At 37.2% G+C, this 14,381-nt stretch overlaps 3 protein-coding genes across 4 annotated transcripts; 2 read left to right on the forward strand and 1 right to left on the reverse strand.

Annotated features, from left to right (window-relative positions):
- Positions 1-34: 34 nt before the first annotated feature.
- Positions 35-2,047, forward strand: LOC126600086 (LOB domain-containing protein 20-like). The gene is made up of 2 exons (XM_050266612.1): positions 35-710; positions 1,591-2,047. Exons 1-2 carry the CDS (start codon positions 294-296, stop codon positions 1,936-1,938), a joined length of 765 nt encoding a protein of 254 aa, XP_050122569.1. The 5' UTR covers positions 35-293; the 3' UTR covers positions 1,939-2,047.
- A 1,130-nt stretch (positions 2,048-3,177) lies between these two features.
- Positions 3,178-7,821, reverse strand: LOC126600087 (probable zinc metalloprotease EGY1, chloroplastic). 2 transcript variants are annotated; one of them, XM_050266615.1, is made up of 10 exons: positions 7,303-7,821; positions 5,984-6,403; positions 5,721-5,861; positions 5,120-5,221; positions 4,491-4,702; positions 4,293-4,343; positions 4,146-4,215; positions 3,899-3,967; positions 3,670-3,720; positions 3,178-3,549 (listed from the first exon to the last, which is right to left on the reverse strand). In XM_050266615.1, exons 1-10 carry the CDS (start codon positions 7,678-7,680, stop codon positions 3,391-3,393), a joined length of 1,653 nt encoding a protein of 550 aa, XP_050122572.1. In that variant the 5' UTR covers positions 7,681-7,821; the 3' UTR covers positions 3,178-3,390. The 2 variants fall into 2 exon arrangements, with proteins under 2 accessions (XP_050122572.1, XP_050122571.1); XM_050266614.1 differs by having other exon boundaries at positions 5,984-6,448; positions 7,303-7,820.
- A 1,251-nt stretch (positions 7,822-9,072) lies between these two features.
- Positions 9,073-13,054, forward strand: LOC126600088 (uncharacterized). The gene is made up of 10 exons (XM_050266616.1): positions 9,073-9,242; positions 9,858-10,080; positions 10,285-10,442; positions 10,535-10,680; positions 10,878-10,940; positions 11,041-11,133; positions 11,267-11,428; positions 11,609-11,700; positions 11,950-12,110; positions 12,368-13,054. Exons 1-10 carry the CDS (start codon positions 9,152-9,154, stop codon positions 12,646-12,648), a joined length of 1,470 nt encoding a protein of 489 aa, XP_050122573.1. The 5' UTR covers positions 9,073-9,151; the 3' UTR covers positions 12,649-13,054.
- The last annotated feature ends 1,327 nt before the right edge of the window (positions 13,055-14,381 follow it).

Here is a 14,381-nt window from a genome sequence, read left to right on the forward strand (position 1 = left end):
CGTCTCTCTCTCTCTCTCTCTCTCTCTCTCTCTCTCTCTCTCTCTCTCGGAAAGAAAAAAAAAAGCTTAGCACATCAGGTTGCCAACTATTTCACGAGACAAACGTGCACTGCTAGCTCCGGCAGTTTCCTTATAAGCACCAAACTCACCACCCTTCTCTTTTGCTCCCCCCCCCCCCCTTTTAGCTTATTAAATCTCTAATTAAATTACCCTTAATTTATACCTTCCTACACACCTATAGCCCAACTTGTTAATTAGCTAGTCCTTCCAATATTATTTCCAGTAATTACTTGATGGCTGATCAGCCAGTACAAGGAGATAATGGCACGTCTGAGGGCCGAAGGAAGGGCACTTCCAGCGGCGGGGGAGGAAAGCGTGCTTCTATGAAGGCGGCAGTCAGAACGACAACAATAACTAGTAATGCAGTAGGTTCAGGTAGTGGTGCAGCTCCATGTGGGGCGTGCAAGTTTTTGAGGAGGAAGTGCATAAGCGGGTGCATATTCGCACCCCATTTCGGTTCAGACCAAGGAGCTGCACGCTTTGCCGCGGTGCACAAGGTGTTTGGGGCGAGCAATGTGTCGAAGCTTTTGTTGCACATTCCCTTGAACCGCCGGCATGACGCTGTCGTTACCATCACCTACGAGGCTCAAGCTAGGCTCTCCGACCCCGTTTACGGTTGTGTCTCCACCATACTTGCTTTGCAACAACAGGTTTCATTAACTCGTATATTAACATGTTTATTCATCCATTATCTGTACGCGTACAAATTATCTCTCTCTAATCTGTTGCCTTCATGGAAATTATTGGCCTATTAATTCTTGTGAAGGAGGAGAGCTTTTTGCAAGTAAAGGAAAATCACTCTAATAATAATGGAGCACGTCAGTTTTCAAGATGTAACATTGAGAAAAGAAAGATATTGTTTTAAATAGCTAATACATGTATGTAATGGTCAAGAAAATACATAAAAGTCGTTTTGAAGGTCTTAATTGACAATTACTTTTATGCGGTGACAAGTTCTTAAGATGAGACTAAAAAACTTAAAACTTATTACAATACGGAGGTTATATATAACTATCTTTAACTAGCCGAAGTTGGGACCGAAATTTTTTTAAAACTAGTGAAGATTATTACTATATGGGGTATCACTTCACATAGGTGTTACAGTAGATGTTTTCTTAAACAATCATTTCTTTTGAAAACTAAGTTGCTTGGTGGATAGATTAACACAATATTTCTTTATTACGATTACGAACCTTTCCATAAGTTAATACTAATTAATTATTGCTTAACTATAAGCTTGTCACCTTTTGAACATCTTTTACTGACATCAAAAGTATTGCATATATTCAATAAAATGTATTTATTATTGCACTCGAGGTTTGTCATATGAATGACGTATCGATAAGAAAACAAGTTTACTTTAACGTTCATGAAGATGACGTGAGTTGTCATGACCGGAAGGCTTCAGTTAAGATGCAAATCACCAGTAAAACAGTCAAACCATACACACACATACACTCATTGAAACGTATACGTATGGCTAACTGATATGATATATAGTTTAACTGTTGTGACATGAATATCGTGCAGGTTGCATCTTTGCAAGGCGAGCTAGCAATGGTGCAAACTCAGCTGATAAACAGCAGGTTTGCAATTGCAAATGCTCTCCAAATCACCTCGCAGCAGCAGCAACAGCAACAGCCCGAGCAGCAGCAAATGAACATGGCACTAATGCTACAGCCTGCTTACTCCAACAACACCTCCGCCTCCACTAACCTTATCAACATGAGCAGCTTGACCTCGAACTTGGACATCGACGCGGCGCCATCTTCACAGAGCTTCATGGAGCCTCTTCAGCTTTCGAGGCCATCCCAAGATGATGAAGATGATGAGGAAGAGAGTCGAGTTCCCCTCTTGTTCGCCAATAATCGATATTAGTTTAGAATTTTCTCTGCCTTATTTTCCTTGTCTAAACTTTCTATATTTTTCATGCAAACTCTTCAAAGTTCGCTTGCTATCATCTATATCGATCGTTATAGTCAAACTATACTCTCTCATTTTTTTTCCCAGTTCGCTATATATGTCCTAGAGTAAGATTTTACACCTTTCATATCTAAAACGGATCACAGGGTTTTAATTTTCTCACGTCAAGTTTGCAAAACCATATCAATAAATGCTTGTCATCTATTTAACCGTTTTGATCCTCCGTTAAATTGATGGCCTTGCAAAGGTGGAATTAGTTTCTAGATTGCATAGAAGCCACAATTGGACCATTGTGACTGAACTCTGTGATTGTTTGTCGTTATGAGAGAAGCCAGCTCCAAAATGATCACTTTAGTACATGTGGTGTAAATGTTGCTTCTGCATCGACCAATAAATAGGTCAAAGTTATCAATTTAACGAAGGAACAAATGGTCGAGTAACCATAAAACATAAATGGATATGATTTCAAACATCAAGGTCAATGTGAGAAACTAAAAGTTTGAGATTTTTTATTTGTTTTTTTTTTTTTTAACAAAGAGATGCGTTCTTAAAACCATTTGAAATTTGGAGGGCCTGAAATATTGTGAGCCCTGAAATATTTGTGAGAGAATATAGCATACGAACACGTACCTGAAATTTAAAAGTGAAATGACTTTTGCACACATTTTTTCTCCTCATACACGTACCTGAAAATCATTTGCTTATCTTTTTTTTTTTTTTGAACAAACGATATTATCTACACTAAAGGGGAGGGGAATAGGCTTAGCCTATGGGCTAGCAATAATGTGGTTCAAATGCACCTTTGACGAGAATCGAACCTAAAATCTCTCAGTTACAAGTGAAGAGGAATACCACTGTAGTACTAATTGGCAATCATTTGCTTATCTTAGAATGCCTAAAAATAACTAACGATGCGGAAACATTAATCATATGGTAACGTGTCTTTTGGTTAGAATGGCTAAATATCAATGTTCGTTGTGTGAATTATTATTCCGATGATCAAGTCAATTAGCCGTTTAATTCAAAAAACGTATTAACAAGGATGGTTGTATCTGGCCCGTAGCTTACGCGAGTCTTGCAAAGGTACTCGCCCCTACGGGCCTGCAATGCGACTTCGCACCTGCCCGATTAGGCAGGCGTGCGTGCTCCCACACTCTTCGTTGTTTCCAGATTGCAAGAAACATGAAAACCACATTTTCCACTAACTAGATTGTAATATTTTCACTTTCACAGTTGTTCTGTATTCATATCTTTACAATACTAGCACATCAGAACTATCAAATAAGAAAAAGAGTGAAAAAAATGGAATTTTACCAGATCGAATGCGTATTGCATTCGCAAACTTTATGGCTATTGGATCACTATCGAAATGACTCGAACAAAAAATCCGCTCTCACGTATGATGCATCAAAATGTGCTTACAAGACCTATACCCAGCTCCTCGGCAAGCTCATCCCATACAGGAAGAAGTGTGAGTACAACAAGGAACACGGCCGCTGTAACAATTGTTTTCCTCCACGTTCCAACCTCTGTTACATCATTCAGACACGGTTTCTCGGGAGTCCTCTGAACATTTACATGATAAAAAAATGCCATGAGATGGAGGTTTTTTTTATCCTTTTCCGGTAGCAGAAAGAGGATTTTTGGAAGCATGAAACCACAATTTATAAATTCTTATTTGCAAACCTGGCATATGAGCACGTAGAGTCCCCATGGAAGTGACAGAGGTCCGCCAAGCTGAAAGGAAAAGGGAAAAAAAAAAAAAAAAAAGAATCAAACTTAACGAACCTCGGAAGTTGGAACAACTGTTATTACAGAGATGATATTGGAACACATGAAAAACCTAATGCAAGCAACTTAATGTTTGAAGCAAAACAATAGCACGTTATTTTTAAGTCGTAAAAGTTAGGCATACCACTCCCAATCCAAGCATGGTGTATGTCGTCAAGCCAAAGGCAACTAGCGCATTTTTTCCAAAAGCGCCCTACAATACCAGAGATATACCATATGCCACATTAGAATCCAGCTATCATCACTGCTGAATGTCTACCTTAGGCAACTTCAAAGGAAAAAACAACTAAAACAAATTAAATATAGATTTGACGAAATCATCATAAAAAGAAAACAGAGAGAGAAATTATGTGCACAATTTGCAAATTCACCTGCACAGCTCTTCCACCGTCAAGACAGCCCACTGGAAGCATATTAAAAGCTGTTGTTGTCAACCCACACCTGCAATGTTAAACTTGATTCATGAGTATGTTACGCATTGCAATGAAATTATTAAGCAACTAGTCCAGAAATAGTACCAGCCAGCAATCACAAGAGGATGAATTGGAACAGTCGCAGCATGCATTGATCTGCATGTTTAGGATGGTAACATGTCAATATGAATGTATGACGTGAAAGCTGAAACAAATCGAAATTCCTGCAATAGATGTCTCTTAGCTCACATACAAACAAGGTGGTCAGTTTAACAGTGGTACAGAGGCAAGGGAAGGACATACGCATAACCAAGAGTGGCTCTACTGATGAGTCCAAGAAGCAAAGAACCTTGAAACAGCGTGCTCGGAACCTGCACCAACTCTCCTGTGGCATTGGGATTAGATGAGAGCAGCAGCCCAACAGCAAACATTGACAATGACAACGCAGCACCAGCAAAAGGACCCGCCAGTGATATGTCGACTTTTGTGCTCCGATCAGGAAGAATGGATTTAAACTACAAAACCAGTGACCGATGAGAAGAAATTCTCTGAATCACAAAACAAGAAAGATAAGAGGGTCTAGGCGCACATATACCTAGTTCGAGCAAAGGTATCTAGGTCAAACTACTGCAGCAAATACAACATACCTATAGCTACAACCATCACATAAATATAAAAGTCCTAGCTTATTCAAACATACAATATGGGAGAAATTAAAAAGTCAGAATAGAATAAGCCACCACTGTCTTAAATAAAATGTGTAACTTCGTGTGTAGGATGGAGAGTGGCAGGGGGAAGAAATAGATTACAAAGATCAAATTTACATTATTCATTCAGGAATGATTCACTCCTCAGATCGTATACTAAACAATGTAGACAAGTCTCTTAAATGGACATGTTTCAAATTGCTATACTTGGATAATTAGAGGTACCTGAGTGATGGCGCCAAAGCTACCAAGAGTAATATTAGGAATGAAGAAAGGAATGCTAAGTTTTACTTTGTTTGGGAAAGCAGCCAAAAAATGCCCAACTTCCTGCATGCAATTGACTCCATCATAATCATATTCAAATAAGAACAAAAGTAAAATTCAAATAGAAGATCACAATTTACAGAATATGGACTAATTTGTCAAAACTCAAAAAAATCATTTGGAGAAGGTTAAAATTGACAGAATTTTTTTGAAAAAGAAATTGACATAATTTTCACACAATACATATGCTAGTCATCATATACTCACTTGAAACTGACAAAATTGAGCATCTAGTTCGTTTTATTCATAAGCATGCCCCTCACATATGAGCATGTTCATTTTATTTGCAAACATCAAATCACACATTATACATAACAATGTAAAGAAACATTATAATTAATCAGCTCTCTCTTGCATATGCATGGGGTTAAAAATTTCACTTGATGGAAACGAAAGAGCATAGTGCTGAAGCCAATATATATTGTATCCATGTATATAGCATGAAACAATACATTTTTAAGTTTGAACCAAAAAACAGGAAACAGCAATACATCTCACTCACATGAAACAGCAAAACCCCCAGAACACCATATGCTAAGGGCAAAGCGGAATCTACATACGGGGATAGCAACTCCATATCTGGTGGGTCAACGGCATTTGGGTCTGTGAAGTATTTCACCACCTCTGGCGGAAGTTTATTTATCTGTTGATAAAATGCGATATTAAGTAGTTAATCTAAAAATGAGAAAGAACTCAATTGTTGATAGACCCATTTATAACATCACGAAATATATTCATAAGTAGAAGTAAGTTGGTGTACGGTACCTGAGATGCAATTCCTAACTCCACAGATGATCCAATTGTTAGAAGGAATAACAAGAAAGCAATTACATATTGCCAAAGTGTGGTTGGCCCTGGTTCTGAGACCTCTTTCCGCAGCAAGCCAAAGCTAACACGTGGACCACCACGTGGATCTAGATCTTCTGCATTGGGTTCCTCCACCATAAAAAGGTTGTACTTGTTACCCGTGACCTCAGCCAGTAGACGTTGGAATTTGGCAAATACCTCTTCTCTCTTTCCCCTCAAATTCCCAAGGAAAAGAATGCCCTCACCGAGGTCTCCAAAAGGCTCCTCTTTGGTCACCCAAAAGGTAGAATAACCAAAAAGTGCTTTCTTAATCAGCTTTACATCAGCAGGATCAACCTTCTCGGGTCCAAGGAGTTCCATCAGTTTAAAAGAATCAACCTGGAAATTATTGTACGCAGGCCCAAGTGGTGATATAGTTGGCGGCTGAAGGACATATTGACACATCAAGCTATTAGAGACAGTGTTATTGTACTAAGTTAGATGTACACCGCTTAGCCGCTTAGAATTAATTCTATCAGTACATATGCAAATATCTGCATTGATAATCAGTTCCCTCACAATTACTATGAATAGAGCATACATAGAAGATTAGCCATAACGGTTATCTGTAACCTATATTCTTACATGAGCATTCAAGGTAAATATATATATATATATATAGTATGTGTCAGCATGTGTGTGCGTAATTCAAGGGCCATTCATTGTGTCTTTCACCAATTCATGCACTGCAGTCAGTCTTTGAAACTGAGCTCCCAACCGTTGGTGACATTCAATGGTTGAAGCTAACTAGATTCTGTCTATCTCAACTGTTGGAAGTCCAGATGAGGCTCCACCTCCACATATATATGTAGAAAACAAAACGGAAATTTCTCCAACAACAATTCTTAAAACAATCCAACAAAGACACTAACACAGAAAATGAACTCAAAGGCACCCTAGAGTGATGCAAAACTAAACCCACAATTGGGTTGCTACCATTTTTCGTTACGACTATTATCAATGCCATACCGTCATGAACTACGAATTCCACAAAATAAAAACCCGCTGACTAAACTGGAAAGTCAACAAATATAGAACCTTATACTCCTATTTTTGCAGAACCCAAAACCGAATTTTAATTCCTATAGCAATTTCTTCATTAAAAATTCAAACTTGATAACCAAACGCTATAAGGTAACAAAATTAAGAGAAGAACAAGCCAATGCGAATTCAACAACTAATGCAAAAACCCAAATGGATATAAGCAAGAACACATGTAACAAAGTTGAGCAATGTACCCTGGAAGAAACCGATGGAGGTTCAGAGTCATAGTCATTTGCGCGCGTTTTATCTTCGTCTACTTCCGTCGTTGTCACCGCCTTCGTCGCCGTCGTGGAGTCGGTTGACTTATTACCACTACTCCCGCTGCTGCTGCTGCTACTCTCTCCGTCACCGTCACCACTATCGCTAGAACTATAACATCTAAGCTTATCAAAATTCCTACGCGGAACCCAACAAATTCTCTGGGTATTTACACTCGCTCTGCCGCACAAGAAGCATGAAGAATTCTTCCTCCTGGGTTTCTTGGGCGATGGCAGTCTAGGAATTTGGCGGCGGGTTTTGAGGGTGAGGTTGAAATCGAGGGTGCTGAAAGTGCAGCCGGTGAGCGTTCCCATTCAGCTGAATTCACAGAGCTTGAATTTTAAGAGGGTGTGAAATTACAACACCATTTGGAATTTCGAAGGAGAGGAAGGGAAGAAGTCCTGCACTCTTTCACCTAGTTTTTTTTCGCTGTCGCTGAATATGTGAATATCCAATGACTTTTGCTAATATCCCCTTTTTTTTCAATTTTTTCGCATGTTTATTTTTTAAGAGTTGATTTTTAGTGAAAATATTTTTGAAAATAATTCTTAGTAAAAATGTTTGTAATTTATAGAAAAGTATTTAAAATGCTTTCTAGAATAAACACATAATTGATATTTTTGTAGAAATTACTTAAAGTGCTTTTGGAACCTAAAAATATTTTCTCTAAAAACGCTTTCAATCATTTTAAAAATACATCCAAACGAGCCATAAGTCACATTCTTTTAACGCTAAAACGAGTTTGTCTTCAGTAGTCCGTCGTTTTTTTTTTTTGTCAAAAGTAGTCTAGTGTAGTAGGTAATCCAACTTTTATTTCTTGTACTAATAAGTAGTTCGTACTATTGAATAAAACTTGTTAAAATAACTCTATAAAGAGGATGTTGTATGTCTTTATACAAGATTCCATGTAAACAAATCTTAGATTCGTAAATTCATTAGCACTAATATTTTCTTCTTGATAGATATATGCAGTATTTTGAGAAATGAGATAAATAAGACTTCATATGTCTTTTATAATAGTCAATTACGCTAATGAAGTTGAATCTCATTTTTAATGGTTAAATTAAGATTTTGAATCACCTTTGTTGATAATTTTGTTTAGGAATTGTCAATTATAGTGTTTGTGTTAAAGTCAAAACTTCAGATAACTTATTGCGTCTTGAGTTTAAATCGTTTTATATTTATAACTTAAAATAATTATTGTTTGCAATAAAAATATGTCGAAAAACATGTCCCGATTTTACAATTGTTGTATTTTCCGTATAAGACAATGCGTTGTGTCATCTATTTCAATCAAATTTAGGTATCGTTTGGTATGCAAACGGGACGGGACAGAATGAAGAGGGAGCAAAAATGCTCTCGGATGGAAACAAGGAGGAAGAAGAAGGAGACGGAGAGGTTATAGTTTTGTGTTCCACGGATATGGAACGAGTCGTTCCAGGAGATGAGGCGGAATGAAAATTCACCCAAAATTCGTCCCATTGAACAGCGCGTTTCACCCGTTTTAGGCTCACCAAACATGAGACGGACCTGTCTCACGTACCAAACGGTACATTAAGATACCAAATGTGAAGAATTATTGGGCTTATATAGACAAATTTAGTGTAAGAAAAGCCCAATGGTAACCAAGAATTTGGGCCAGACAAGATCCAAGCCCTTTTCTTCAAGGCCCAAACTTTGAAGCTTTTCCTCCCTCGTTAAGAAATCGTCTCTTCAGAATTTGGAAAAGCTCCTCTACTTTTTATATCGGAGATCAGAGAGAGAGAGTAATGAGTGTGCGAAGCGATGGGCTCTTCTCCCTCCTCCGCCACTCTCTTCCTCCTCTTCGCTTTCTGTCTCTCTCTTCCGACCCTCTCACCTGCCACCGACCTCAAAGGTATCTATCTCTCTAACGTCGCTCCCATTCGTTCCCTTCCTGCCTTCGATTTGTGTTCGGTGTTTATGGGCCCCTTGCCGCCTGTTTGGTTTCCGAGAAAATTTTAGGAAAATCAATGAAATTTTGATGTTTGATTATGTGGGTTGTTTACTTATTTCCATTTTAATAGAGAAAAAATTGAGCTTTGACTTGCTCTGCATTTATTTGCTGTTAAAATTATTACGTTTTAATCTCCACTTTTGTTGTTTCTTTAATTGTAAGGAAGATAGAGGGTTAGGGTTTTGTTATGCCTCTTTAGGGTTTATTTGGGTTGCTGTATTGCTCGAGTGAAATGTCAAGCTCTTAGCCGGTTAGGGTTTAAAAAATGTCGATTTTTCGGCCTTGAAAGTGGAAAGTTTCAATATTCTAGGTTAGCGTGATACCCTTTTGGGTTTGATCTGATAAAGTATATTGCACCTTACCGGTCGCTGTCGCTATGATTTTGAGTTTTTAATCTGCTATAGCTAAACAGTATGTCCATTGCATTTTTAGGGATTTGAAGAGTTCGAATTTCTCTTTTGTTTCGCTGGTTTGTTGTATATTTGAAACTAACCTTTAGCAATATTGAAATCACAGGTGTTGATATTGAAAACCCAGTACTAGAAGTCATCCCGGCACCTCTTTCCGAGCACTCAGATGTGCCTGGTTCTAAAGATGTTTTATTCTGTGAACGGGCACGAGTTTCTGGGGTATCAAGGTTAAAACTTGGGAGTTATGCAAGTTCACTTAAGATCACTTTGTCTACATCTCTTGGAATCCTAGAGAGCTTGCATAGCAAAATTCAAGTCTGTTTTCATAGGTTAGTGAAATGTCTCATCCTTACTGTACAAGCATTTTGTTTTTTAGGATAATTGTGTTTTATTTATTCTGATTGAGTTATGAGTGCACTGTATGCCTACCCCTCCCTCCATCTCTCTGTTGCTCTTTCCCTTACTCATTTCTCTAGTCGCGCACACACCTTTTTTTTGTGGATTGCTTTGTCTGACTATTGAATTTTGTGCAGGAATAATACGCTTGGATTATGTCTGTGCGAAGAGGATGATTGGAAAAATCTTCAGAAAGGGTTATGGAGCTCTGTCATGTCGCCTTACGATGAAAAATATGTCGATGTCAAGTTCATTGGCAAAATACCTGGCTCTGTCACCATAACTGTTGAAGAAGGTCTGTCAAAAATAAAATAATGTATGGCTGCCTATAATTGTTTATGCTACAATTTTCAGGCTTCAGTAATTATCTTAATTATGTCTATGCAGATTTTCAGAGATGGCGCCTTGTGTGTCTGGCTTTGGGATTCACATTTCTATTGTTGGCACCAATTGTCAGCAGTTGGGTACCTTTTTATTATAGCAGTTCAATGATTATAGGAGTATTTCTGGTCATTATAATCATTCTCTTCCAGGTACTTTTTTATGTGATTCCTATGTATTTTTGTTTTATTTGCATGCTCTTAGGTTTTCTTTGGGTAGTTAGAGTTTCAGATCTCCTCTAAAAAGAATTATAGTCACAGGGTTTTGTGATAATTATCTTTCACCTGCAGTTTTTAGCTTGCAACTTTGTAGATAATGTTTTGCATTATTGTTTTCTTTAATCTTTTAGGGAATGAAGCTGTTGCCAACTGGAAGGAAAAATGTCCTCTATCTTACCATATATGGATCAGTGGTAACACTTGGTGTCTTGAATTTTACTGTTGCTTCCGAGTTTGTTAACCTCATATAATTTATAGTACTAGTAAATCTTACAATTTATATGCCTTTGACAGCTTGGAGCAGGATCTTTCCTTGTTCATCAGTTTTCACTGATGGTAAATTCAATTCTTTTGAATTTTGGGCTAAGTGAGGAGATGCATAACCCAGTAAGTGTTGGTTCCCTTAATCTTACTTTCGCAAAATTCTCATAAATATCTAGGCAAATTATCTGTTTCTGATACTTTCTTTTTGGATCATTGTATTGTCTTGGCTTCTTACCTTGTCGTGTTTTTCTGCTAGGTCTCTATATTTTTACTAGTGGGAATTATCCTTGCGGGAGCTGCATTAGGGTACTGGATTGTGAGGAAGTTTGTTGTCTCAAATGATGGGACAGTAGATGTTGGTATAGCACAATTTGTCAAGTGGGCTATGCGTATCATTGGAACCACCTCCATCTTGCAGGTGTTCTCTTGCATTCCTATTGGTTGTTCTTGATATTCATGACTAAATTGATTATTCTAGTCTTTTGTTAAAGTTAGTTTTATAAATTGAATGTAATTGCCAAAATATTGTGTTATTGATTCTTTTCATTTTCTCATCTGTTATTAATATAAGCCTTTTCCACTCCTCATTATTTCTCAGAGCACACTTGATACTCCTTTAGCAATGGGTGCTTTGGTTTCTTACTGGATTATCTGCAAGTTCATTACTTCTCTGAAACGGCATCTCAAATCGTAAGTCATACATTCTTTACCTGCGTAATTTCTTGGCATTACTGAAGTGAAGGCATTTTAGCAGAAATATTTTTTTAACATTTTGGGCGGACCTATATTTTTCTTGAAATAAGTTTAGATTTCTGGCTAGGTTTGTATTTGGAAGGTAAAAATTAGTGGTCCAAGAAAGTTCGGTTAGATGAACGATGCTTCCCTGATCATTAATAAAGGGTTTTGTCACATTAAACATCTTAGTATTATTCCATGCAGTCATCAGTCGGGTGCTGGGAGTGGGAGTCTTTGGCTGCAGAAGGGAAAACAGGTCAAGGGTAGACAAAGTCGTCCAGAATTTCTTAGCAGGTCTAGCCCACAAGAAAAGAGTTGGAACAGCCGAAAGAGTCTATCTGCTTGGTCTGACTCTCCTGTTAAAGGTATTTTTATTGTATTTGCTGTTACGTTTATACATATTTTGACTGATTTGTTGTTTCAACTACTCAGTAGTTGTTTTTTTATATACTTCAACAAAGAGTTTGGTTGGTTATTTGTTGTGGTTATTCAGAAAAAACTGAGTTGATATACTATCTTTGTTGTTTCGCTGAGTGCTTCATAAAAGTCTTTCACATTTGTGAAAGGTTCTGAACCGCAGTTTGATGCTTTAATTTTTGTTATTTGTCTCTGTTTGTTGCAGGTGTCATGACCCCATCCTCCAGGGCACCTAATCAACAGGAGTACTATTCAACCTTCCACAAGGTGCAGAACCGAAAGAAGTTCACAAAAAAAGAGTGGGATGATTTCACACACGAATCAACCCGCCAAGCTCTAGCAGAATGGGCAGCATCTCCTGAAGTCCCTAATTGGCTCATCGAGCATGCTGACCGCATACAGCTCCTTCCAAGCGAGAGTTCAGATGAAACTGTGGGAAGCGCATCAGATTCTACAGATGAGAATGTCGTGGGTAGCACAGATTGATTAGGTTTTCTTAAGTGGCAGTGACTGGCACAGAGTATCCTATTGACTATGGCATCTGCTATTTGAAGTTGGCTTAGGTTGTGTTCTGTAACTGTTGATGTAGGTCACACTAACTTGAACTGCCTCCTTGAAGGAATACGTAGAGAGCTGTATAGAACACCGTAGGAACGACGTAGTTAATTTTTTTGCACCAGTAAACGTTATAGTGAGCGACGTTTTTTCTAAAACTAGTTAACCATGTCATCGGCAGAGCTTGTTGCGTATTTGCTTGAGTCCCACAACGTTGAATTGATGTGTGTTTTCACCCCTTTTTAAGTTTTAGCAGCCAACACATATTTAAGTAAGAAACGGGATCTTGTGAATTATTATTTATATCTTGTTTATTTTATTTTATTTTTTATCAGAATTTATATCTTGTTTATTGGGAATATTTATATTTTGTTCAATAATTTTTTTAATTCAATCAGTTTCAGTTAAATTTGGACATTTCGCTCTACTTTATTTCAGTTGGGTGGTTAAAAAGCAACATATGATTGTAGTAAAGGTGGGAATGCTTCGTTGAATGTGTGGGCACACGAGAAATGACATAATAAAAAATGAAAATATTTGAGGTAAAGTAGGAGTGGCTACAATTGAAATTAAGATGAGAGAAAATTAACCAAGGTGTTTTGGACAGTGAATTGAAGACTTACACTATGTTTGGATGAGGAAAATAAACTTGGATTTAGATAAAAGGTAGAATTTATAAATTGACAAGTAACAATTCTTTTTTTTGGATTCATAAATATAGAAATTTAGAATTTCCGCTTGAAAAAAAAAAAACTTGGAATTTGAGAACTCAATTCCCAAGTTTAGGAGGGTGTAGTTAATTTGGATTTCATAGGATTTTAATGGACTATTTTAAGTGACAAATTCCAAAGGATTTTAATGGACTTTATAATTCTGTATAGATTTTGGAAGATTTGTATAGATTTAGAGCTTGTTTGGATGTGATTTTGAAATGATTGAAAGCGTTTTTGGTGAAAATGTTTTTAGAACCAATCATTAGTAAAGATGCAAGTAAATTTTAGAAAAGCACTTAAAGTGCTTCCTAGAAGAAGCACATAACTGGTGCTTCTTGCAGAAAGCACTTTAAATGCTTTTGAAACCCAAAAATATTTTCTCTAAAAGCGCTTTCAGTCATTTTAAAAACATATTCAAATGAGCCCTTATATTTATAGATTTCTATGGATTTGTATGAATTTTTTCATGGATTTCTTAGGATTTTTATTTGACTTCTAGTATATAAAATGAATTTCTTTCTCAGTACACAATCTAAAACATTTATGATATCAAAATACAAACCAATACAATATATACAATATATTTTTACTTTTCTCACTTGAATTATAATATTTTTTATGAAATTTTTAACAAACCAAAACATAGATCATTGATGGTTTCAGGTGACATCTAGATCAAGCTAAATTCCAACTAATCGAACCCAACCCAAGCATACAAAATTATCTTTGCCCCAGTAGCTAACAACTCCAAGTACAAGACAAAAATACTATTGAATCCTAAAAAAGCTCATCTTTTTGTTGTTGTAGCTTCCAAAACTGAAAAACTCGCAACCCAATTCACCATTTTTCACTTCAGCACCCAAGTTACTCAAAACCCCAACATCCCATACTCCAATCCCTCCAACCCCTCCATTTTCCCACATTTTCCGACATTTTCTAGGCTACCAAATA

This window comes from Malus sylvestris, chromosome 14 (assembly GCF_916048215.2).
Source record: "Malus sylvestris chromosome 14, drMalSylv7.2, whole genome shotgun sequence".
NCBI classification, from domain to species: domain Eukaryota; kingdom Viridiplantae; phylum Streptophyta; class Magnoliopsida; order Rosales; family Rosaceae; genus Malus; species Malus sylvestris.

Coding starts and splice junctions, on each gene's coding strand:
- LOC126600086 (XM_050266612.1), top strand. CDS start 294: ATGGCTGATCAGCCAGTACAAGGAGATAATGGCACGTCTGAGGGCCGA. Junction 711..1,590: donor TACTTGCTTTGCAACAACAG/GTTTCATTAACT, acceptor AATATCGTGCAG/GTTGCATCTTTGCAAGGCGA.
- LOC126600087 (XM_050266614.1), bottom strand. CDS start 7,680: ATGGGAACGCTCACCGGCTGCACTTTCAGCACCCTCGATTTCAACCTC. Junction 6,449..7,302: donor CTCCATCGGTTTCTTCCAGG/GTACATTGCTCA, acceptor TATGTCCTTCAG/CCGCCAACTATATCACCACT. Junction 5,862..5,983: donor AGTTAGGAATTGCATCTCAG/GTACCGTACACC, acceptor TTTTATCAACAG/ATAAATAAACTTCCGCCAGA.
- LOC126600088 (XM_050266616.1), top strand. CDS start 9,152: ATGGGCTCTTCTCCCTCCTCCGCCACTCTCTTCCTCCTCTTCGCTTTC. Junction 10,443..10,534: donor CACCATAACTGTTGAAGAAG/GTCTGTCAAAAA, acceptor ATGTCTATGCAG/ATTTTCAGAGATGGCGCCTT. Junction 10,681..10,877: donor TTATAATCATTCTCTTCCAG/GTACTTTTTTAT, acceptor TTAATCTTTTAG/GGAATGAAGCTGTTGCCAAC.